General features: G+C 39.6%; 2 protein-coding genes across 3 annotated transcripts in view; one reads left to right on the forward strand and one right to left on the reverse strand.

Annotated features, from left to right (window-relative positions):
* Positions 1 to 445: 445 nt before the first annotated feature.
* On the reverse strand, positions 446 to 2720 carry LOC111557449. Its single transcript, XM_045052637.1, has 3 exons — positions 2463 to 2720; positions 1862 to 2420; positions 446 to 1547 (listed from the first exon to the last, which is right to left on the reverse strand). Exons 1-3 carry the CDS (start codon positions 2718 to 2720, stop codon positions 1339 to 1341), a joined length of 1026 nt encoding a protein of 341 aa, XP_044908572.1. The 3' UTR covers positions 446 to 1338.
* MDFIC (MyoD family inhibitor domain containing) overlaps positions 1431 to 24621 on the forward strand; it is an 88143-nt gene continuing 64952 nt past the window's right edge. The window contains exons 1-3 of one of the 2 annotated variants that reach the window (XM_045052633.1): positions 1431 to 1565; positions 2618 to 2803; positions 21199 to 21321. In XM_045052633.1, the coding sequence (XP_044908568.1) occupies positions 2719 to 2803; positions 21199 to 21321 (208 nt within the window). In that variant the 5' untranslated portion in view covers positions 1431 to 1565; positions 2618 to 2718. Of the gene's footprint in view, positions 1566 to 2193; positions 2336 to 2617; positions 2804 to 21198; positions 21322 to 24621 lie in introns of those variants that run through there. The other variant, XM_023250515.2, reaches the window with a different exon arrangement.

Consider the following 24621-nt stretch of genomic DNA (forward strand, 5'->3'; position numbering starts at 1 on the left):
ATCTTGATCTGAGCCGAAGAGTGCTTAACCAACTGAGCCACCCACGAGCCCTGACACCTGGTATTTTGATGTGGCCCTTGTGATCTAGTCATCATGCCAGGCTCAGTGTAATCCATCCAAATGCTTCTGCTGTATAATGCTCAGGTATTGACCCCCTGTCCTCATACCTGACATTATTCCAAATGCTATAGGAGACTTATGTTTTTCACTTATATTTTTATTTTATAATTATTTTTTTATAGTAAGCTTATTATCCCTCATGGGACCCTGTGAAGAGTTTCTCTTATCATCTTTATGAGGCAACAAAGGGATAGAGAGTTTGACTAAGTTGCCCAAAGTCACACAGCTGAGCAAGATACAGCATTTGACCATCCTGGTGATTCTATAACACAGGCTCTCATTTATTCCTAATATTTTTATTTGAATTTTATTCCTTCCTCATTAAAAAGTAAAATGTTTAAATTCAAGAAGTGTTTATTGAATCCCTTACCATGTGTGCAACATTAAGCACTCTGTGTGAAATTAATAAATATTTATTGTGCCTATGACTTTGTAGAAGAGTTGTAGAACGTCTTGATATTCATGGACTGTAACCTCTGTGAGGGGATTAGAAAAAAAAGAAGTCAAGGAAGTGTGCAAAAAAGGGATAACACAATCTTTCCGAGTGGCTACTTCCTACCCTGTTCCTTTGATTGCAGATAATGTTGTAGTAGACAGTGATGTTTCCTAAACGTTTATTCTCTAAAGGAACTACAGTCATCCTCAGAATTGATCTGCTTCTATCAAGCAGATTCTAGAGTCCAGGCCCCTGTACAAGTTTTCAGCAAAGTGAAGGCACTTTTATGCACACTGTTTCTGAAATGTCTAAAGACAGAAGAAAAAAAAATTAGGCATAGGTCATTAGGGAAAATGTCATTTGTCTTTTGGGATGTAGAGTTTGACCTCACTGTCATCAGCAACTTCAAAGTCTGTGTTCTTCAGGTTTAACTGAAAGTAGGTTGGGTTGCATTGGCAGTTTCAAGTTAAGAAATGGATTTTTTTTTCAATCAGTTGAAATCAATTCCAGTGGGTTTTTTAAAGAAAGGAAATTCCTGGGATATTATTGATACACCTAGAAAGCTGCATCCAGTGTACATTTTCTTCAAGGTTGACAACATGACTGATTTCCTCTCTTGGCCTAGAGATTTAAAGCATGAGTTGGTTCTACCTTTCTAGAAATGAATTCTGCATTTTGCTTGCAATGAAAGAACAAAAGTTACCTGAATATATTATTAAAGTACTTTGTACCTGCAAATTGCTTCGTACAAGTTATTCTAGGCTCATCAGGTTATGCTACAATCAGAACGCCTGATACTTAGTTGGCTTTTTACTTCCGACCACAGGTTTATTTTGCCACCGAAGCCATTCACTGTGCAAGGCCTGGCTTGGGGCCCTGGGCCAGGGCGTCCTCTGGGATGTCAACCTTGTCTGCCTGGATGCCTCCAGTTGATTCAAGCAAGTGCAACTGGTTTTACTGATCCACGTTCCTGTTGGACCAGAATAAAGACCTGAAAAAGAGAATAAAGGTAACTTCAGAGGCATAGAGTTTAAACACTGAGCTAAGGGTCACGGTTTCAAAACCACACTTTTACTATCCTATCAGGAAAGTTCGATAAATATTTATATTTTTTGTTTTGCATTGTCCCTCCTAAAGGTTTCTCCTTCACTCAGGGAGTTCCCAGATCTTCAGTGGGTCTGGGACAGAATTGGGAAGAAAGGCTGGGAGAAGAGGGAATGGGGTAAGTCTGGGCAGGAAAACGCCTAGGCAGCCAAGGACCAGCCAACTCCCTCCTTTCTCTCAGCCCCTAGAGAAACCCCTTACCCGGAGCCAGCCCGTTCCGGCTTTGGCCTCCTGACCCAGACAGTGCAGGGCGAGGGAGACCACGTTGCACCGCCCCCAGCCTTGGGCGGCCCGCCAAGAGTTCGAGGCCTCCTGATCCGGATGTGATGAAAAAGAGCAACAGACTGAGAAGTGTTTCAGGAGTGGAGGAGTGGTGGCAGGGGGACAGAGAGCCAGAGGGGGAACAGGCCCCCTTCCTGGGGAGCTGGCCGGACTGAGCTGGCTGGAAAGAGAGGGCGGAGAGCACGGAGTCAGAAGAGCGGCCACTGGCGCAGTTGCAGCCACTGCAGTGTCTGGGCTGAGCCTGAGGGAGGCGGGGAGGGACGCGCAGGGGCGGCCGCCACTGCTGCCAGGCCACTGGGGTGAGATGCCGAAGCTGCTGGATCCTCGCTAACTTTGCCGGGCGGAAGAGGAGAAGGAGGAAGGGGCTTTGAGAGAGTTGGGGGGGATGCCGAGGTAGGTGGTGGTCTCCCCCGCCAGAAGGAGGAGGGGTTTGGTCCCCTTCCCCGCGCTTCCAAATCCAGTCTCCCTTCCCCGCCCCCTTTCAGTGCCTCCCTCCCACTGCCCTCCCCCGCCCCCCAACTCCACCACTGTCAACGTGCGGGGTAGCAGTTTTCCTCCCGGGTTTCAAATCAAAACTTCTCTGGGGTGGGGTTTGGGGGAGGGAGGTGGAGGGGCAGGGAATGTCCTGCAGGGGTGGCGTGCTGGTCTCTGAAAACACTTTTTCCCCCCCACCAGAAGCAGTCAGTTCTCTGCACCCACCACCTAACAGCCCTTCGCGTCCGCCCCGGGGGCGGCGAGCTAGGCGGCAGCGCGGCGCGGGCTCGGTGGAGCGGCCCATGTCCGGCGCGGGCGAAGCCCTGGCTCCCGGGCCCCAGCGCGGGGCCGAGGCGGGCGGCGGCCGGCTGGGCGCCCCAGCCCAGGGTGAGTGCCTGCTCGCAAGTTGCGAGTCGCTTTGTCGTTGTTGCATTTTAAAATGTGTCCACACATTTACTGATTGAGGGAGGGGGGTGGAGGTTGGTGTGCAATGAGGACGGAGTCTCACCCCGTAGTTGTGAACTTTTGCACAGTTAGTGCTACTCAAGAAAGTTCTCCAGGACTCCAGCCCTAGATCAACAACCGGATAAGAGGGCGGGATCCGCTGGTCCTTCCACTCCCCCTTCCTTTGACTGCAGGGAAACTGGATGACATGATTGCTTCTTTCTTAAGCATATGCATTTTGGGGCCTAAGACTCCAATATGTGGGATCTGAGGCACTCTCGCCTGCTTCACTTCAGTTCTTGTGTCTTCCTCAGATCCAGGTCTGTTGCTGCTCTCTGAACAAGCTAAGCACTCTGGGCTCATCTTTGTTTCTTGTGAGCCACTCTGCAGCTCAGTTGATGATCTGGGGTTCTGTGACCAGTTCCTTTGGAATGGCTCACGCAAACGTTTCAATAACTGTTTTGTTTTGAAATCAGCATGCTTTAAAAAGGAACACTTGGCAAGAATGAATTAGCTCCTTTGTGTTTTTCCAAAGTGTAAACACAGGCAGCCTATAAAGAATATGATCTTGTTTCTGGGAGACTTCCCTAACAAGCTTATAAACAAGTCAGGCAATATCTTTGCTCTCTTGAAGGTAACATCCTTGAGGTTTTCAGGGAGCAAGGGCCTTACTCTTCTGATGCAGTTTCCTCTAACGGTGGCTCTGATTTAGAAAGTTCTGATACTGATTTGGGCTAAATAATTTTCCAGGTCTTCAAAACCTACTTTATAGTCCTGATTTTAAGCATAGCTGATAGCTTTTGTATTTCTTTGACAATAATGTAGTGAGCTTCTTGGGATTGGTGTGGTTTTTTTTTGTTTGTTTGTTTGTGTTTTGTTTCTTTGTGTTTTTTTTTTTTTTCTTTTTCCCCAAGCTGCAAAAATGGAAAGGAAGAAGTTAATGTTGAACTCAAAAGAGGTGAAAGCAGAAAACATCCATGGCTAAATTAAAATGTTCTGGCATTCAGGGCTGTTAAATTGAATTATGTTTATCATTGCTTTTTGCTTCTAAACAGTGAGTCATTTTTTTCTAAACAGAAAATAGAGCAAATCAGAGAAGTAGAATGATAAACATGTTTTCCCAGAAGCAGCCCATGCTCTGCACATTGTATTGCCAACAGTCATTTTCCCGTTGTTAGGCATGCCCTTCATAGTCTTATCGACTCATTGATGTTTCACACTTGAGCTGTTAATCACTATTGTTAAACAATGCTTATGTCAAAATCCACATCAAACACACTACAAAAACAATTGATTTGGACATAGTGATATCTACAGTGTCCAACTTACTTTAATAATACGCATCGTTAGAGTCAGCTAGAACTTGCAGTGGTGTGTAATGTAATGCAATGCAATGCTGTAAAATATCACATGATTCTGATTTTAGGAAGTGAGCATCTAGAATGGTCTGAAGTGCAGTTGACTGCATACAGGATTACCAGTGTGCAAACTCTTGGGGTTATATTGTACCTGAAAATCGGCTTACCCTCAGCAACATAGTTATATACCGCCTTTTTATTAGTTTATCTTCGACTCACATCCTTTAAGCATCAATTTAATTGCACGTGTAATATAAGGTAATGATTGTAATGATTTTTTAGGAAGAAAATCTTCAGATTCTTGCTAAAATATTATGCCTCATACAAGCAGATTTCATAAGGTAATTGAAAGAAAACAAATTTTGGAGTGAGTGGGTAGGGTAAAAGTTTGCAGATGCAGCCTTCCATAGGTAGTTTGGTCCTCTTGGTAAAGGCGTTAGTGAAGAAAGAAGCTTTGCTCACAGAGTGCCCTACTCTCCAGCTCTTGAGTTCTTTCCTCTGTCCTTGGATTCTTTATCATCTTTTCAGAAGAATAGTTTAATAATTTTCTGGTCAGATGTGGCTGCTTAGTTAATTGAAACTTGATTTAAAATTTTTATATATTAAAATCTGTGAGAAAAATGGAGTGTTTTATGGCAATTAGCAGAAAATATCTTTTCATGAAGAGGAAATATAAGGTCAAGTCTTACCTTGTAGGCAAAGATAGATAGATGTCAAGATAAAACCTATGCATATATTACTATATCATGATGAGATATCCACACTCCTAACTAAGGGCATGCAATGTTAAAGTTAAAAGAAATTATAGGGGGGTCTCTAGTGAACTCCCCATCAAATCTAAAATCCCTTTCTCCGTTCTTCCAGATGGTTAGTTAGAAACCTACAGTGTAGCTGATTCTACGTAACGGCATTCAGGGTTAGGAAGGTTTCCTTATTAAGAGCATTGTTCTACCTCTTTAAAATTTCTGCTCTTTTCCTGTGATTCTGCAAGGAAAACTCTATTGGTTTGAAAGCATTAAAAACATTTTCTGTGTATTTTGAAAATTGTTGCAGAGCAAGAACATAAGCTCCTATGCTCCAGACTGTACGAGGGAACCAGGATGGGTGTGAGAAGCTTGTAGCAGCAGGGATCTTGGGCCCTGGGACAGCCCATGGGCCAGGAGGTGGTGATGCTCAGCTCCAGCTCATTGTTGCCATTTGGGCTAATATCTTCCAGTATTTCAAGAGACACTGGAAATACAGATTTTTATGTATCATCTCTCCCTTTTTAAAAGTTGGCAATTGATTAAATACAATTTTGCCCCGGCCAACAAAACAACTACACTTTCAGGCTGGATATGGCCTCTAGGCAGCTGATCTGTTATCTCTGTTCTAGAAATCAGAATGTAAACATGTGTTTATAACTGTTTCCCTATTTATGACTAACTTCTGAAAGATTGGCTTGATTTGCTGTCCCATGCAAAGTCCCTGTATGAAGGTCTTGATAGATGAAGGATAATTTGGGCCAAACTTAATTTTGTTTTAAGAGAGAATGGATCTTGTATACGTGATTCATCTAATTGTCATTTTTTTTTCATTCTTGGATTAAACATCTTAAAATTCATTGTGTTATCACTGAAAATGTAGGTACTTACTTTTTTGTGCGAGAGTTACTAGAATCCATGTACTCGGAAGAGCTTTTTAATTAAGTACTTCATTCATACATTTGCAACCTGGGACTATGAGGATTTATAAAAATAACTTAGTCCAAATGGATCACTTTAAAAAAATTTTTTTAACATTTATTCATTTTTTGAGAGACAGAGACAGTGCAAGTGGGGGAAGGACCGAGGGAGAGGGAGACAGAATCTGAAGCAGGCTCAAGGCTCTGAGCTGTCAGCACAGAGCCTGGTGTGGAGCTCGAACCTAGGAACAATGAGATCGTGACCTGAGCCAAAGTCAGATGCTTAACCGACGGAGCCACCCAGGTGCCCCCCACTGGCTCACTTTTTAGAAAGGTTGTCCAAAGTATTCAGGTGACTTGGCCAAGGTCTCATGCAGTCCATAGAAATCAGGGTAGAACCACAAACTGGGGAATATATGTCATTGTGATAAATGTGGTTGAAGTAAGGAATGAATATAAATCTTTCCTACGGATGGATGAATCGAAGATAATAGGCTTTGGATACTGTGAATCACTTGAGCCTGTTCCAGTCCCTGCATCTTCCCCCTCCCCCCGCCACTCCCTGCATTTGCCAAGACTTCGATTGTTGGACTGTGAGTGCTGGAATATACTTTAATGTGATAATGTGTGATTTAATGCACTCTTCTCTCTTGGGAGAGTCCTCTGAGACTATTAGGCAGACTTTTCATAGCAGGATGCAAAATGCCAGTGAAGTTAATTAAAAATAATTTAAAATAGAAGCTAGGGAGAAAATCTTCGAGTTGAAATTACATAAGAAGAGCTTTGACTTAGAAGCTTAGCTAAGTTGTCAGGAGTTTATAGTGGCTAATCAGATTTCCTTTATGGGAAGCCTGTTTATTTCAATTTATACAATGTATGCTTGTAACACCCACGTATCATATTGTTTTATCCTTCTGATTAAGGATGGAATTTCTCAAAGTGGATCCTCTTTGGATAGCTTCTCTCTCTGGTTCCAGTCCGGGGAGATTGTGCCCTCCAGGAGACATTTGGCAACATCTGGAGACATGTTTGGTAGACATACAGGGAGTGGAGTGGGTCCTTCTAGGATCTAGTGGGTAGAAGCCAGGGGTAATGCTAAATATCTTACAATGCATAGGACCAAACAGCCCCTCACAACACAGAATTATCTGGCCGAGAATGTAAGATGCATTGAGATACTACCCTAATATTTCAAGGCTACTGACATTTTTGGTCCCACTCTGGACTTTTAGAATCAGAATCTCTGGATATGGAAGGGTCAAGAATCTGTATTGTTAACAGTCTCCAGGTGCTCTTTATCTCTAGTTGAAAATAATTGTTATATAGGCTTTTGTCTGCAGAAAGATATATTGATAGGTTTCTAGTAAGTCTCTCATTTTTAGTTAGAAAGGCCTCAGAAAGCTTTAAAAACAGTCTCTCTTTCAAGTTCCAAATTTTAAATCCTATCACTCTGTGTATCTTCTACATTACTGTCAGCATGTTTATCACATACCCCAATTAATAAAAATAATCCTGAGTGTATTCTTCCTCAAAGAACTTTCTAACATTTTGTGGACTGTAACACAAATGTATTGTGAACTTTAAAAAGGAAATACAGAGATGAAAATTGTAAGTGGATGTAAGTACATGAAAATGTAAGTGAAATAGGTATTTTAGTACTTTCTTCTACCAGCTCAGTAGATATTCGTGTCCTGCCACCGTACACTTCTCTTTGGAGATCCCAGCATTATGGAATAATAAGGAAAAGAGTGCATAATTTGCACATGTGTTGTGTTCATTTGTAAGTTTGAGTTTTGGAACCTAAGTTACCCTTTCTCATAGAAACAGTGATAAATTATATTTAGTTCCCTAATCTCAAAAAATTAGAATCAACTTATATTAAATATTTATTACTAATTTTCATTTCTACCATAGCCTTTTTTTCCCTCTTTGCATTATTTCTGCTTTATTCAAATGCTTCATAAATATTCAATCCTACACACACACACACACACGAATATATATATATATATATATACATATATATATATATATATATATATATATATATATATATATATCTTGAACCTTGCTGTGTGACAAGTACAGAGAGGAATACACTGAATGAAATTCGGGTCTTGCTGAATGAATGATGGGAAGACACCTACATTCACCCATAACTGTAATACAAGGTAGACTGATAGGTGCTATGATAGATGTAAAAAGAATGTGTGATGGCAGAACATGGGAGACAGAAAGTATCTCTAGCTGGGGCATTTGGAAGAACTGCAAGGAAAACTTTTGATTTGAGCTGGACAAAGAAGCACGATCATAGAACTCAGCTCTGTGAAGATGGATAATGGAGAGCAAAACTTGGAGGTGATTATTACAAAATGTTGAATGCTTCACTAAGCCCTTTGTATGGGCTGTATCAAAGAACAAAGAGTGAGGTAAAGTTGTAAAGATAAACTGAAGTAATTCTGAGGATGGCTCTAATTCTCCACTAAGGCGTTTGTATATCCTTTTTGTAGGCAGTGGTGAGCCATTGAAAGTTCTTGAGAAGGGGAAGGACAGGACTAAATTGGTGTTTTTTTAGGAGAATAAATCTGGTGGCAGTGCAAAGGATGATGTTGGTACGAGGGGCAAGAGTGAAGGCAGTGATTATCCGGGAAGCTATGACAGGCACTTGACAAAAAGGACATAGGGCAGCCCCACTAGGAATTTGATTGAGGAAATGGGTTTAAGGACAATAGCAAAAGTAGGATAGAGTTCTTCCTAGCTGTGAGAGCCCCTTGAGGGCCTTAAGTTTTACTTACTCAGCTGTGAATCTCCTAAAGCATAGTGTCCAGATTTTGTTGTATCCAATTGATATGGTTGAGCGATGTATTTTATACGGGAGGTAGTGTGAAGGTAGAAATTCAAGGTAATCCAGGGGTTTGATTTTTTAGCCTGAGTGGAAACATGGGAGGAGCTGTTGAGTCTTCTTTGGATCATCTTCGTTCCTGGAGCTTATCCCTTGCCATGATAAGCCAGTAAGCCACCAAGAACTAGAACTTGTACCTAGGAGAGTGGTGAGGGTCAAGCTCACAGGGTCAGAGTTCACCACCAGATAGTTGATGGCTGGACATAAGAGTGAGGGAAAGGACTGAGGAAAAGCTCTGGGGGCATGGCCACACTTGAGGAAGGAGAAGGAAAAGAATACAGAAAGAGAGTCCATAAGGATTGGTCACAGAAGCCTTAGAGGTTTAGTGGTCATGGAAGATGAAAAAAGTTGTGATTTGTTAAGGGAGAAACCAGCTGTAGAGAGGATTTCAGTTGGGTGGATTTTGAGCTTGCTCACCACGTGCTAATGGAAAGAAATCGAGGGGAGAGAGGGAGATGGAAGTTGAAAGGGTATGGGGTACAGTGGTGGTGTGGTGGGTGTGTGTAATTGAAAGTAAAATTCCGGGACAGAATTGGACAGAGACCAGTCATAGGAAAGTAGACCACGTTCCCTTTACAGATGGGCATGGGAGAAAATAATAAATGATAATCTAGACACAGTTTGATGAGAAAGAGAGATCTTGGAAGGCCTAGATCTTCTTAGCAAAGTAGATGGTAACATTTGCTGAGAGCAAGAGTGGAGGGCGGTTAGGATGAGTCAAGAAATTTGAGATGTGTGGAAAAGATTTCAAAGAATGAAGTATTCAAGAGGGATTCAATCTGGGGCAAACAAAAGGGCTGCTCTGTAGCACTGAGGGCTTAACTGAGAATGAATGGCATGAATTTTTAGTGGACACGGTCAGCATGGTTGATTGCCTTTCTCAGCAAGGAGCATGTGGGAGCTTGGGAATAGAGCTGATAGAATGAGTTTTTGGAATTAGCATAGGGTTGGAGGTTGGCAGGGTAGAAGCAGTGGGGGACAAAGGCGGAGGATTACCCATGTGTGAGAAGAGTGTGTTTGTTCTAATGAATCTTGTGTTCTAGGGTGTATGGGGAGCCAGACAGCCCAGCAGTGTAATTGGCAGGTAAGGTTTCTGGCCAGCGAGAACCATGCCTGTTGGCCTTGTTTGGTCAGTTAACATGTAAGGATTTATACGTTTATACATTTATACATACATATATGTATTTGAATGACCTTTATAGGGCTAGTTGGGGGGGAAACTGGAATTTTTGGGTGTGTAAGAGCCTTTCCTGTTTCTTTGAACCTTATTTCCTGGATCTTGTTGAGGTGATATCATGGAAAATTCTAATAGCTGTGTGCAATTATTTTAGTATCATTATATTTTTATAATAATAAAAGATTTGGGGAAAATAAGGAAACCTAAATTGACATAATCTGAAGTTAAGCCATTTGCAAATGGAAAATTAGAACGATACAATAACCAACAAAGGAGAGAAATGATTCAACCAAATAAATGGTCTTTCTGAGGTAACATGATTATTCTACCCTATATAAAGTTAGGGGATGTGATTTTTATGTTTCTTTTTCTAAAAGTCTTTCTTAAGTTTTTACTAAGGAAAGATTGATCCTGCACTGTCTAGATACTAGATGTTTGGATAGTTGGATGTTGGTGATTGGAGCAGATGAAGGACGTCGTGGTTCCTCCCATTGTCTTAATCATACATGTATTTGTGCACCAGTGTTTTGGATGCTTCTCTCTCTTTTCCTTATCTCTGTGTCTGTGTGTCTTTTTCCCTTTCCTCCTCTCCTTTTGCCATTGACACTTTGCTGAAGTTACTTAAACTTTTTGTATCTGCTTTCACATTCGCATACATCTTCTCCAGAAGGAAAGCTTTTAACCTTGAGTTTGAAAGCCAGTTATGTTTTAAAAAGATTCTAATTTAATCAGTTAGGGTTCACTAAGTAGGAGCTATGAACAGAGTTATTTTAACATTAATTTCGTTTGTGGTTTCTACTTGCAGTCCACTTCTGTTTTCAGATTCACACCCACATGATCTGAAGTAAGATGATTCATATGCATGTGCTTTTATGCCTGATTTTTTTTTTTTACTAGTTTCAGGAGTAGAATCTGAAGTTAATTTTCCTGCCAGCACATAGATTTCATTATTGATACATTTGAAGAGAAACCGTGTCAACAAATCGTTTTTGTGTGCCTACTGCGTGCGAAGTCTTGTGCAGATTAAGAATCTGTAATGCGTAGTTTGCCCACAAGGAATTTGTAAAGTTAATTCCTTGTCTAAATATCATTTCAAGATTACAACAAGAACCAGGTGACAGATTAGTTTATGGCCAGTTGCCAGCTGACTGGTGCAGTTCTGGAGCATACAAATTCAGAGGTTGAATGAGAAACCCAGAGTGGCAAGAAGTCTGTTCCTTCTGGGTTGGGCTGCTAGTGATCCCATCTGAAGAAGACATAGTTTGCAGGTCTTTTGGTTTGAATTATGCAGAATTGAGCACCAAAAATAAAGCAATTTGTGGTTGAGTAGGTGACAGACTCTCTGAAGGCAGCTGGAACACACAAAAGAACCAGCCTCTTCTCTAGGATCGGGTCCTCCTACTCTTTTCCCTGGATCAGCCCTTGATCTCCTGGGCTCTATAAACGTGGACCTACTCTGTTGTTTGTTTTTCCATCGCTCATGCAGCTTGCATTTTCTGAGGGGTATTACTCTTTATTTCTCACTGAAGTTCAAGATGAAATTTTGGAGCATGGGAAAGGTGTAGGAGCTTCCATTAAAATATGTACAACATGACAATATACCGATTTGTCATCACTATGCGAAATGAATTTTTACTTGAGCTAAGGAGTAACATATTCAGTCTTTGTGTTGAAATAATTTCAAGAAAAAGGTGGCATTGGTAGTGGGCCTAGGAAAATATACATGTGAGAGAGATTGGGAAGTTATAATTAGCTGGATCTCATAGTTGACTCTGTTAGGGCGGAGAAAATAGAGAATTGAAAGATGATTCTGTGAACACCGCTGACCAAGATATAGACTATAGTTGGAGAAACAGGGCCAGAAGAGAAGTGGTGATGAATTGCTAAAATTTTAGGAAATGTTGAGTTTGAGTTGCCAAAGATATATTCAGGTAGAGGTGAGACTTTAAATCTGTAGGTCAGGACAGGGAGCAAGTCTAGAGGAATGGATTTACAAGTTCTCCTCCTGGAGGCCATCAGCCATTTGTGAGATTACAAAGATTGTGGGGCCAGAATGGGTTTGTTGTCTTAGAGGAGAATCCAAAGAAAGCAGTGTCTCAAAGAAATGATCCTGAAGGCAAGAAGCCACGTCACTTTTGGACTGAAGTCCAAAAAATAAATGGCAATATGGTTCTTCTTCTCTTATCATTATCTTATTTGTGTTTTCACTACTATGTGAAATGCTCTTCTCCATCCTCTCTCACTTATATCAGGAGTGGACTCAAATCATAGCTTTGAAAAAGGCTTTACAGATGAAACAACCCCCTTTGGTTCACTTTTGATTTCCATTGGCCTTCATTCTTGTAACAGTGCCAAATTAAGGTTCATCCCCACCCAATATAACTGAGAAGTAACAGAAAAGTTTTAGAATTGTGGCACTTAACAACAGTGATCATGACAAAAGACTGAAGATGGGTGTGTGACATCATTTAAAAAAAAGAGGAAGATGTCAGAGTCCTCAATTCCTTTTTGTAATGGGCTTAGTCAATTGCTAAGAAAACTGCTGCAGATATGGCCTCTCTGGATTTCCACAGTAAGACAAACTGTTTGATGATGGCTTTCTAGACAAGATGAAGAAGACTATCCTGTCTATAAGGGTGAACAGAATGTTAAAAAGGTCCCGAAAAATGATTGAAGGAATTGAGGGTGTTTAGCACGGAGAAAATAGACACAAGGGCATGAGATATTTTCTAATATGAGACAGTCACAGAGGGAACATTAGACTTTGATTGCAAAGAGCAAAATAATGATGAATCAGCAAAAAAATGTAAGGAAGTAGATTTTAGCCAATTGTGAGGAAAGCCTGTGAATGATTAAAACAGTCCCAAACTGGAGTCAATGGTGTGCTGAGGCTATTTCCCTGCCCCAGAAGTAGTCATGCCTATACTCCTTGGCTTGTTCTTGGGGATATTGGATGGTGAAGGTATTCATCTGAATTCAAGTTAGCAGGTTGGGCTGAGACCTCTAAAAGCTCATCTAACTCCAAATTCCATTAGCCTGTGAGTGTTTGGTTTTAGCATGAGTATACTTGGTTGAAAGAACACAAATGAACATATATTTGAAGTGGAAGGAGTTTACTATGCCTCAGGGTAGGTCATCCTGAAAATATATTTTTAGGAGAAAGAGCTATAGGTTTGGATGTCAAAGGGCAGGAGATAAAGATGACCTAGGTAATGTGCCCTGGTTGCAAGTATCAGCTTTCTGTCATCTAACTTCTCCCTACTCCTTCTGCCATTTATTTAGAACCCGGATTTATTGAGATATTATTATATTTTGTACCTATTCATTTGCATGGTTCTATTCAATTGTATATTTATCTAACTTTGGAATTGTTTTCCGCTTTGCTGTGTATATAACCCACTCTACCTACCCCCAAATTTTGAACCAGTTGAGTCAATGTCATTTTTATCACTCTTGAATATAAATGCACCCTAAGCTTTTAAATGCATACGGAGCCCTTTGAATGAATGCACACTAGATTTTGCTCAGTCTTATTTTTCAAAATATTGATAACAGTGAATTGATTAAATTAAATTGATTCAGGCATTTAGTTAGTTCTAGAAACATTTATAATGATTTGTGCTTATATAATAATTCTTGTATTTGCAAAATCATGAAATTATATGCATATGGGGGCGCCTGGGTGGCGCAGTCGGTTAAGCGTCCGACTTCAGCCAGGTCACAATCTCGCGGTCGGTGAGTTCGAGCCCCGCGTCGGGCTCTGGGCTGATGGCTCAGAGCCTGGAGCCTGTTTCCGATTCTGTGTCTCCCTCTCTCTCTGCCCCTCCCCCGTTCATGCTCTGTCTCTCTCTGTCCCAAAAATAAATAAACGTTGAAAAAAAAAATTAAAAAAAAAAAAAAAGAAATTATATGCATATGCTCATTCATCTGTTAAAATATTTTGGTTATCTTAAATTTTTGGACAATGAGATTTTAATCCAATTTATTTTTTGTTCTTGAATTAAAATTTTTGAGAGAACACGTGTGTGTGTGTGTGTGTGTGTGTGTGTGTGTGTGAGTGTGTGCAAGCAAGGGAGGGACAGAGGGAGAGAGAGAATCCTAAACATGCTCTGTGCTGTCAGTGTAGAGCCCACTGTGGGGCTCAATCTCATGACTGTGAGATGATGACCTGAACTGAGATCAGGAGTTCAACTGACTGACATTCAACTGAGTGAGCCACCCAGGTGCCCCGATTTTAACCCATTTTAGAGCATTAGGCAAAGCAGGTTGGTTTTGCAATGTTTCTTGAAGGTCATTAGGCTTGAGGGTTTTGTTTGTTTGTGTTATTTTGATGAGTGAAGAAGTAAAATTCCAGAACCTTAGGTCTTCCTGGAAACTGCTTTATCTTTGATTTTTAAAGGTTACATATGGGAAGCATTTGTAGATTTCCACATTGTTCTGAGCCTCTGGGAAAAACAGACCCAGATTTTTTACTTTGCCCAGAGATTTTAGTCTTGGATTACTTGAGATTTCATAAACCGGAACACACATAGACCATCTGAAACGATGCTGATATTTTAAAGGAAGAGTAAGAATTGTTTAAAACAATTGCTTTGTTTTCAGAAAAAGGAGGTATGAATATAGATTGCACAGCAGTAAGAATATCCATAATATATAGATTATAAATAATCTGACATAGATTATTATCAAATATTAAATTGAATTGGATGAGATCTAACATGCAAAAGTCCCCAAATTTAAGTACAAAGAATGGTACTTGTATTCCTTTTATATATGAATATATGTGTGTTTTACACTAAGTTTTTGAGGTTTTGTAAAGATTTCTGCCAAGCACCATCATTTATATTAGTCTTCCATGAAGTAAGCAAATAAAGTATGGTTAACGAGTAGAAAATATATTTGATGGTTGCTTTGTACATTTACATATACCTCTGCCTAGTTCAGTAGAATATTTTGAGGTGGCTTATAAGAGTACATTTTAAAAGAATGTTAAAACCTAATAATGGAAAATACAGGTACCTAGGAGATCCAAACATGAGGGAAAATCAAAATGTATATAGAGACCGTAGGGTCAGACTCACTCAATTTTGTTTGTAAATTTGGGTCAAAAAGAAAACTTTTTCTTTAATACGATGTTCCTTGTGCATCAGGAAAAATGTATCGCTTCTCAGAGAAAGCAATAGTTTTCCTCATACTAAGTCTGGAAATAGATTTCTTGCCTGCTTTTTCACATAGGGATTACTGACTAGATAGTTCCTTCAACATCTTCCATATGATAGCTTTATATCAGGGTTTTAAAAGATGCTTATTGTAATAACAGTTAATGAAATAATAATAGCAAATGTGGATGAGCCCTTACTATATAACAGAAACTCTGCTTTCCAGGCATGATTCCGTTTATTTCCACAGCCAGTTTATGAGATAGATACTATTGCTATTCCTATTTTAAAGATTAAACATGTGACAGTTAATTTGCCCAGGATCCATAGCATTCGTGGTTGACCCAGGCACCCTGATTTGAGATCCGGTGCCGCTAACCACTTCCAGCGCAAAGTACAATTTAGAGATGGTCTTTCTGTCCCAGAGAACCAAAGAGAGTCTTTGTTCATCAGGAAGGATTCAGATATCTGCACTTGTACATGACAGGATTATCTCCATTTCTTGGAAAACCCTGGCACGTACAGAACTCTGTGTTTAAAAGCTCATTAGTAATTTTCACAAACTAATCATCCTCATGCAGCATGGCTAGATTCTTTTACTATTGTGTGCTAAAAGCATTTAACTCTTGAGATGGTATATTTGCTTGATTACAAACTGATGGAAAGACTATCCCTTTTCAGTGGTTGACACTGTTATCTTTTAGAAAGTCTTAAGTTTACTATGTCTACCTTCAATGGGCAGAACTGAGACTAGTTATAAATTACCTGATAGCAAATTTGTGTTCAAAATAAAGAACAACTTACTAATAGACCTAACTGACCAGGAATAGGGTTGTTTCCTTATGTGAGGGATCATTCCTTGGAGGTTTGAAGGGCTGAGTGGTGTGGTGGTGGGTCTTTCTACACTTGGTACAGTATCAAATGAGCTGCAAGATGCTTTCCACTTCTGGCTTTTCTCCTATTTTCGCCTGAATGTCTGTCTCTGACTCTCATTCTGCATTCTCATCAGTAAAATGAAGCCAATGTGTTCTTACGATATCATTGATGGTTCTGGAGATCAAATAAATATTAAAGCCCTTTGAAAATTGCTAATACTGTAATTGCAAAAGTTAATTAATTTACTCTTTCAACGAAAGGAAGTGTTTTATTTTTAAAAACTTGTTTAACAACCATATACCAGTTAAGCGGCTGTTCTGTGGCATAGAACATAATATGTTGTACGTATATTATTATCCAATTTACTTATATGTAATGCTTTTAGATTTTTCTCTTGTTAATCACCATTCAACTGGGTTATTCCCTAACTCTCAGAGGTCAGTAAAATTCTCATTCTCAAGGTTTCAAATTTGGACAATGTCGACGAGGTAAAATATTATAGAATTTTAAATGAAATGGAAATTCTGTTTACCTGGATCTCATTCTTCTTCAGCAGGAACGATTGAGATTGGAGAGAGATTACTTTTCACCATTCATACCCTTGTTTAGAAAAATAACAAAAAATAAAGAGTATTGATCCTGTGAGAGAGTCATTTCTGAGTAGGACATATTGTATTTAAATCGATCATTTAGAATTCTTACTATTTTCTTTTGATTCTTTTGCTTAATTCATGCTTGTTATTTTCTTTGAGAATTAACTCAAATCCAATGCCTTACAAAGGTTTTTCTTTGATTTCCTCCACTCTATTCTGAACCCTTCAACGTGTATATGAAGTTTTGGCTCTGTTGTTTAGACTGTTTGCAAAGTCAGACTTACAGAATTGTGGAGACAAAAAAGGCCTCTGCCATCATCCAGCTCAATGCCCTCACTTCTGTTTGAAGAAAATGAGACCCAGCCCCAGCCACATAGCTGGTCAGTTTTTGAGTCAGAATTACAACCCAGTGCAGTTTCCATTACCTTCTGTTTGGTAATTGCTTGATTGTTTTGTGTGTATGTTTGGTCTCTCAAGCTAGAGGATTTTTTTTTTTGTCAGAGACCAAGGTGACTTTATTTTCCTCCCTCAGCCAAAGATTTCTTCCGTACTTCTGTGATTCCTGGGAGGCTAGCCTTATGGAAGCAGATGCCAGTAGTATGCAGCTGTCCTCTGGTCTAGTGCTGTTTTTAAAGTGTCTTCAAGTGTATTTTAATTTCTAAAACAATGCTTATGTATTCGTCTATTAGTAGAGCTTGTTAATGTCCTATATAACTCATGATTTGTATTTTCATAGTTGTCCTGACCTGGAGACCAAACTGATTACCTCTGTATTAGTGATTAGGTAAAATTGTATTTTCTCCTTACTTGGAATACGGTGACGAGGTGATGTGAAGTGAGGTCTGTATTGCAGTATTGAATAGGCTTTTCTAAGTGTTCTCGAAATCGTGTAGTACAGAAGAGCTTGCTTAGAACAGTGTCCCTCAAACCTGGCCATATATGATGATGACATCCCTCCCCCCATCCTACCCCATACCACCTGAATTGGAACCTGTGCCTCTTTATGTTTAAGGGTCTCAACAGTGAAGACCCACTGGCATAGAAGAACAGCATTATTGAGATGACCACGGTCCCCTTTTAAGAGAAAACTGTTAAGTTAGAGAGCAGTGCTGCTTTGTTGTATACGCAGAATTCTTACAGAAAGGTACGGGCTGAGCTCATGCATCATGAAGTTACTTGATTGCCTATGGGATGTGCCTTTTGGGACCATATACTAGTTTAACAGCATCTACAAACCTTCATAAACCCAGGAAGGAATTGATTAAACCAGGACTGTCGCCCTGCTTCTGCAGTTCAGAAGTGACACACACACAGTAAACCTCCATTGATAACAGAAATCTATTAGAAATGGCCTGTTTGTCATCTTACTGAGTAGTGGCTGACCCAAAGTACTGAAAGTTGTAGTAAGGTTGGTTCTGCGGCTGGGCATCATGATTCCCGCCTTACTATTGTCTATCAATTAAGTCTTAGTCTGCCTCCATACGTTTCTCCAGTGTTAGATGTAACGGCACCCCATTTACGAGACTGTTATATAGGTATTCCATTAAATATTACAAACATGCCAATAAAATAATATACACATGTTAAAAAGTTATAGAACATTCAAATGGTCACAGAAATTTAATTTTTAAAAGTGGAGAATTGGCAAAAGTCAACTGAATTTTTATGCTTAGAACCTTTTCTGAGCCTTGTTTTGGGCTGGGTGCTGTGTGGGTCATAGCAAAAAGCTGAGGCCAACTTTTGGGCTAAGACATTTACTTTTCAAACGAGGCAAAGTTGGATAGACTGATGATTATGATTTGATAGTAATTACATTTTGTTTCTTATTTCTTGAATATAAAGGGACAAAGAATGATAATTTTTCTTTTTTAACTTGAGAAGGACTCTAACTCTAGAATTTCACAGATAAGGAAACTTAAAAAAAAAATAAGTGATAAACTGTTCCTTAATAAATACTTAAAGCAGAAGAACTTCATTTTCCTCTTAGTGGTGGGTCACTAGTAAATCAGCGTGTATATGGACCACATGACATTTTCATTTATTCAGTGGAGAGTTTAGAGGGCCTGTGTTGAGCACTTGAATATTGGACATGATTCAAATGTGAGTCAAGTGTGTCTAGAGGCTTTATTCATACCTATTTTCTTTTAGTCAGCAATGCTTCATAATGCCCTGGTTTCATGAATTAATTTTAATGGAATTAAACTTGAACAGCTCAAAATTATATAATTAATTTCATTCAGCTTCAATTAAAGTTGCTAATTGAATCAAGCCTACTAGCATGACACCTGGCGGCAGTTAGCTTCATAACAGTAGCAGCAAGTGTGTGGGACTCTGCTGATGAGCTAGTTTGTGTATACTAGTGACTTTTTATAAAAAGCTCTTCTGTTGATAATCTCAGAAAGGCCTTGAGTTGACTGTAACAGTGGAAAGATTTCTGGAGTTGTTTAAAAAAGTAAAGATTTTAATTGAAACGAACACCTCTCAGGAAGATTACATTTTCTCTAGGATAATGCTGAGTAAATGTTACATAAATCTTCTAGAACATATTGGTTTAGCATGCTTCTGATTTATATTTTACTGCTATCTGAATATGGTTTTGCTTTCTGAAAATACTTAGCATTGAAGACCTTGCTTTTTTTCAGAGATTTTTAGCCTCTGGACTTAGTCCTAAGCGGTGTCCATCTATTTTCATGTGTTGAAATGTGTTTCATGGCAGAACTTTTCAATTGTTGTGAAATCCCCATGGTACATGAGAAACTTTTGCATGTGCAGAAAATTTTTCCTTCCACTGGAAATGTTAACAGAGTTGACTAACAACTTCTGTTTGAATCTCTTTCCTTTCCTTGCTTCCATGGCTTGACATCATCCAGTTTCTCGTCCTTCTCTGACTCCTGTCTAATTGTACAGACCCCTCTTGGTACTCTTATTTTAATGTGCTCACTCTTTTGATGGGCCCACTCATTTAAATGGCTTTAGCAGTCAAGTTTAGGAAGATCACTTTTCCCAGCTATAACTTTATTTATGATTTGCACTTTCAAATGTGCAACCTAAAGTCCTCCTCTACTAAACTGTAAAGTTCAGGAAGGCCTGAGCTGTGTCTCAGAATTCATTGAGCCTTCATTGCCCGACATGATGCCTAAAACATCTATGTACAAATAGATATTTTTAACTAATAAATTGTTCTCCTCCTCTCCAGGTTTTCCCCTTCAAATCCTTGACCAAGAGAGCTCCATCATCTCCAATCCCATCTTCCCTGATCATCTGTGCAAATCTCTAGTTATGTTCTCACATCTACCCCCTATCCCATCTTGTTGTTCAGTAGATTAAGCTCTGATTAAACTGGACTATTCTAAGCCTCTCTTATACTCTGTTCTCCCTCTTAGATACATCCATACTCCAGTGATTGTCAAGGATGTAAGTGCAGTAAAATTACCTAAGTGCCCCATCCCTAAATTGAAATAGAATCTTTAGTGGTGGGGTCCAGGAATCTGCTTTTTAAAAAGCCCCCCAAGTGAGTTAAAATGCAGACGGGATTGAGACACTGCTGTGCACAAATGAATTAATCTTCCTAATGCACAGCTCTGATAAAGCAATTCATAAAGCTTCAATGGCTACTTTGACTTACTCATCTTGCCTTGAAATTCTGTCTAGATTTCTCACCTTCACATTCAGATACCCATGCTGTGTCCCTAATCAAACCTTTATAGTCTTATCTCCTAATGTCCCCCTTAAAGTATTTCACACTCCAGAGAGTTGGAACCTTTGCTGGAGTTTATGCTTGTGGAGTTTGGCCAGGCCATGCTTCCACCTGGAATGACCTTTCTCCCATCTCTGTTTGCAGAACTCCTGCTAGTGTTTTGAAGACTATCCAACATGCACCTTTCTCTGGGGTGCTGTTCTTGAGGTCTGAATCTGGATGACTTTGTTTTTCTTCCTTTGAACCTCTTTATTGCTCTGGACCTCTTCTAACATGGATTTTACCTTGTGTTGTAGTTAGCTTTTTGTTTGAGTTGTTATGTTCCTGATCAGATGTTACTTTTCCTTACTGGCTTCCCCCCTAAGAGCCCATAAACCCCTGTATAAATCTCCCATCCTAAACATCTCCCTTTGTGAGAATACGTAACACAGCCGTTGCCTCTTTCCCAAGTTTCTGCAGAGAGAACTCTGCTTGTTTCTGTACCTTCTCACTTCTCAGTTGTTCCCACTGAGCTTCAGCCTGATTTTTAATCCCCTCTGTTCATTGGGATCTCTTCTCCTTTGTTGCTTTCTCTGCTGCACCTGCCCTCTGCATGTATGGACTCACTTTCATCTTTTATGTGACCTTTCCCCATTTCTCTGTCATGGCACACCACTTGTGTTATGATGACTTATTTACGGTAACAGGTTATTTTTACTGTAAACACGTTTGTTTCTTCGATGCTTGTCACATAGTAGGTGCTCAATAAATCTGTTACTGCTTCAATACCTATGCGACAGTCAATAGAGGTACTGCTCCCACTTCCTTAAATTATGGCAGACTGGGAAGCATTTGGAAGAAAAACACCATAAACTGAAAAAAATAGAGAACAATATGTAACATTTAATGGTAATAGATCTTTTGTTTTATTTAGAAAAATGTGATAAAGAAAATACTGAGGGAAATATAACTCAAGCTGCCGATAGCTGCTTCGCACATGGAATGATGCAAGACCAGTCCATTTGGGGAAATTGTTCAGATGACGAACTCATCCGAAGTAAGTATTTTTAGAGAAAATCAGAGTGATTTGGGTATATTCCTATGATAATAGGCTTTTAGTTAATTGTCCCATATAATTTTCCTGGAAATCTATAAACCAACAGAGTTTATCTGAAAGTATGTTCATGAGTATTTTAAAAAACAGAGCTAAAACTACAATATAGGTAATCCTGTTTGTCCATTTTCATCCTTTGTGGTTTTTTTCTTAGAAAAGGAAGAATTGACCTGTAAACGTTGGATTTTATTCTCATAGAGCTAGAGATAAAACTTAATTCCTTCTTGAGCAGTGACTGAGAAGTAGTCAGACAATTCTAAATGGACTGTGAAACTAAAAAGATAATGAAAGAACAAAAGGGCAATGAACAGTATTTTGGTAATGCCATTCTGGTCTCTGTTCTTGTAGCCAAATGACTCCAAATGTTTTTTTTTTTTTACAATTCCCATCATGGGCATTACTTGGCTTTTCTTTTTCTTCTCTTCCTCTCCCTGAACTTGCTCTGTAGACTGTATACAAAAGCTGTGGTTTATTTCCATTTGATGGTGGGAATCCCCCGGAAACACCAGTATCTTTTGGGGACTATGTAGAATACTCATGATGTGTCAGGTTCTCCTAAGACCTGAGGCTTTCCCCCACCCCCACCCCCACCCCCACCCTGGTAGGTTCAAAATGAATTTGCTATATAATGAAATATTCTTTGTAGCAAACAGGTAAGTATAAAGAATATTGTTATGCTATTTGGTGATAGAAAAAAATACTGTCAATTGCATGAAATAGTTTCTTTGTTGAGATGATGATGATTCAGCCTGTATGATGGGACACTGGCACTCTGGAAGCATCTGTCTAGTTGTTTTACTAATATGCCCTGAAGAAATGCAGAGACAGGGCGCTTTGTGCCCCCCCCCCCCAACCCTGGGAAAATGGACAGATGAATGCATACACAAAAGATAAAGTCCGAAGACAGAAACGCCACTCCTGCCTGAAAAATAGCTGGTGAGAATTTCCAAATATTTGCGGGTGACCTTGGACTCTGAATTCTGATTTACAAATTTCAGAAACTGTATTTTCGTTCTCGTCCTGGTCACGCTTTTCTAACTAAGGCAAAGGCGACTTTGTTGGGTCCAGAGAAAAATCTGATGTCTGGATTTGCCAAAACGGAATGTTTTATGTCATATTTAAACTCAACTCAAGCCTGGATAGCACTTCAAAGTTTGCTATTGTGATAGCTTCTGCTGTTCCAACTCCCTGACACTGAACTCTACAAAGCTGCCTGGATTTCCTTCTTTGGCCCCATAGGGTAGTTGGCCATCTCTGAATAATTTAATGTCTGTCTCTCTTAACCCCACAGCTAGGGAGATGTGTGTTTTCCTCTCAGCATCCAGCACATTTTGGGGGGCCCAGTGAAATCTTTTGTAATAACAGTAAGCCCTGGAAAGAAGGCCCTGGCTCAGAGTTGCATGGGGGAGGAGGGGAACATCTGTGGTGAGTCAGGACCGGGCTGGCTCCTGTTCCAGGAGTCCTGTGTGGCTCCCTGAGCACTGTGGAAGAGGAGGACAGCTGGCTCTCATGGAACTGATTTTAGTGTTCCCACTGTAGTGTGAGCTTGGCTGGATGCAGGGATCATCAGAAAAATGAGGCCGGCTGGGGTGTGGGAACGTTTTCAAATGCACAACCCACTCTTTTTCCAAGCTTCCATGGGATAGCTCAGCTGCATAAGCAAGAAGTAGAGGAGAGTGAGTCTGTTTAATACAACTTCTTTTTCTCTATCTGTTCTTGAGAGTGTTTAGAAGGGCTGGCAGCTAACATCTACGTTGTCCGGATGCCTGCTGCTTTCTTTGTTGGACATTTAAGGCGTAATTTATAGGGGACTGTTAGCTGTCAGTGTGATGAGGCTGTTTTTACTTTTCTGAGAATAACTGAGCTCTGGAAAGTCAAGGGAGTGGTTGCTTTGGAAATTGTATTCTAATTAAAGGGTGTATTCTCAGGCCTCATAAACGAGATCCAAGCTGAGAATAATTTCCAAATTATTCTCTGAACTTTAACCCTGACCTCAGTGGACCACCCACTTGTGGCTCACACTTGGTTCATACTCCACACAGAAGTTCAAGAGCTTTGTGTGTCTTCCCTGGTCCTTCTAGAAAACATTGCAGGTGACAGACCTCAGGTACAGTGCTCTCAGGGCCTGGATTTCACATTGGTTGCCCTTGAGTTGCTAACTTATTACTGAGAATCCTTTCTGGAAGTTATAAATAAAAGAGAAGAAATCCATATGGAATCAAACATTTCGAATAAATAGGCCACACACAATCTGGTCAGGGAATGTGCATTGTGATTCTCTTTCTTATGAAATTTAAATTAAAAAGACAATTCTAACGACTCAAGGTTTTTTTTTTTTTTTTAACCTAAATCAAATCAGTAAAGAATTAAAAATGTAAGGAAGGTAATTTGAAGAAATTTTATGTTTGGGAAGTTTTATTTTTTCATCTTACGAGTTTCCTTTTTACAGTTTACAATGGGTTCATGTTATGAGAAAATATTTTTGGTCTATAATTGCTGGAAAGGGGCTTAAGTCTAAAGTTTAGAGTTTATAAGAGTATATTTTTATGACAACACCAGTAAAGACTTTGGCTTTTCCCCTCAGTTTAGCGTATATGATTCAGTATATAATTTGGAGCTATGCCTTGTTTTTATAATCACTATTCCTCTGAATTGGTAAAATAAATGTGGCAGGGAAGTGACACCCTCAATTAATATTAATTTTTCTATTTAACCCATAATGCACATAAACTGGTAACAGGCAATAGGCAACATTTCATGTTTTAATTAGACTAGAAAAGGAACAGAAGTAACATTTTGATCTTAGTCTTTGGGGGGATTTCTAAGGTAGGAAGGAGTGTGTGTGTGTGTGTGTGTGTGTGTGTGTGTGTGCGTGTGCGCCTGTGTTCCTGTGCTTACATTCAGATACATGTAGTATTTTCCTTTAATTTAGGTCAAATTCTATTTTAATTATTTCTTATAGAGAGCTCACATTTTTCTTTGTTCTTCTTTCTAAAGTGCCTTAGGTCTCTATCTCTGATTTTCTAGGTCTTTCGGAAAAATTCTTATCACTTAACTTTATCCTTGGCCATTGCTTTTACATACATGTCTCCTAATTCTAAATGCCATTACTTAACTCCAGAAATTTTCCTTAGCTCCTCTTCTGAAATAAATGTCCCATTAAATTAAACTATTTTGTTCAGCTAATTCTCTCCTTTGTGATTTTGTAGAATTCCCATGATCTGAAGCAAAGTTCGAATGCTC

The sequence above is a fragment of the Felis catus genome, chromosome A2 (genome assembly GCF_018350175.1).
Source record: "Felis catus isolate Fca126 chromosome A2, F.catus_Fca126_mat1.0, whole genome shotgun sequence".
Classification (NCBI taxonomy): domain Eukaryota; kingdom Metazoa; phylum Chordata; class Mammalia; order Carnivora; family Felidae; genus Felis; species Felis catus.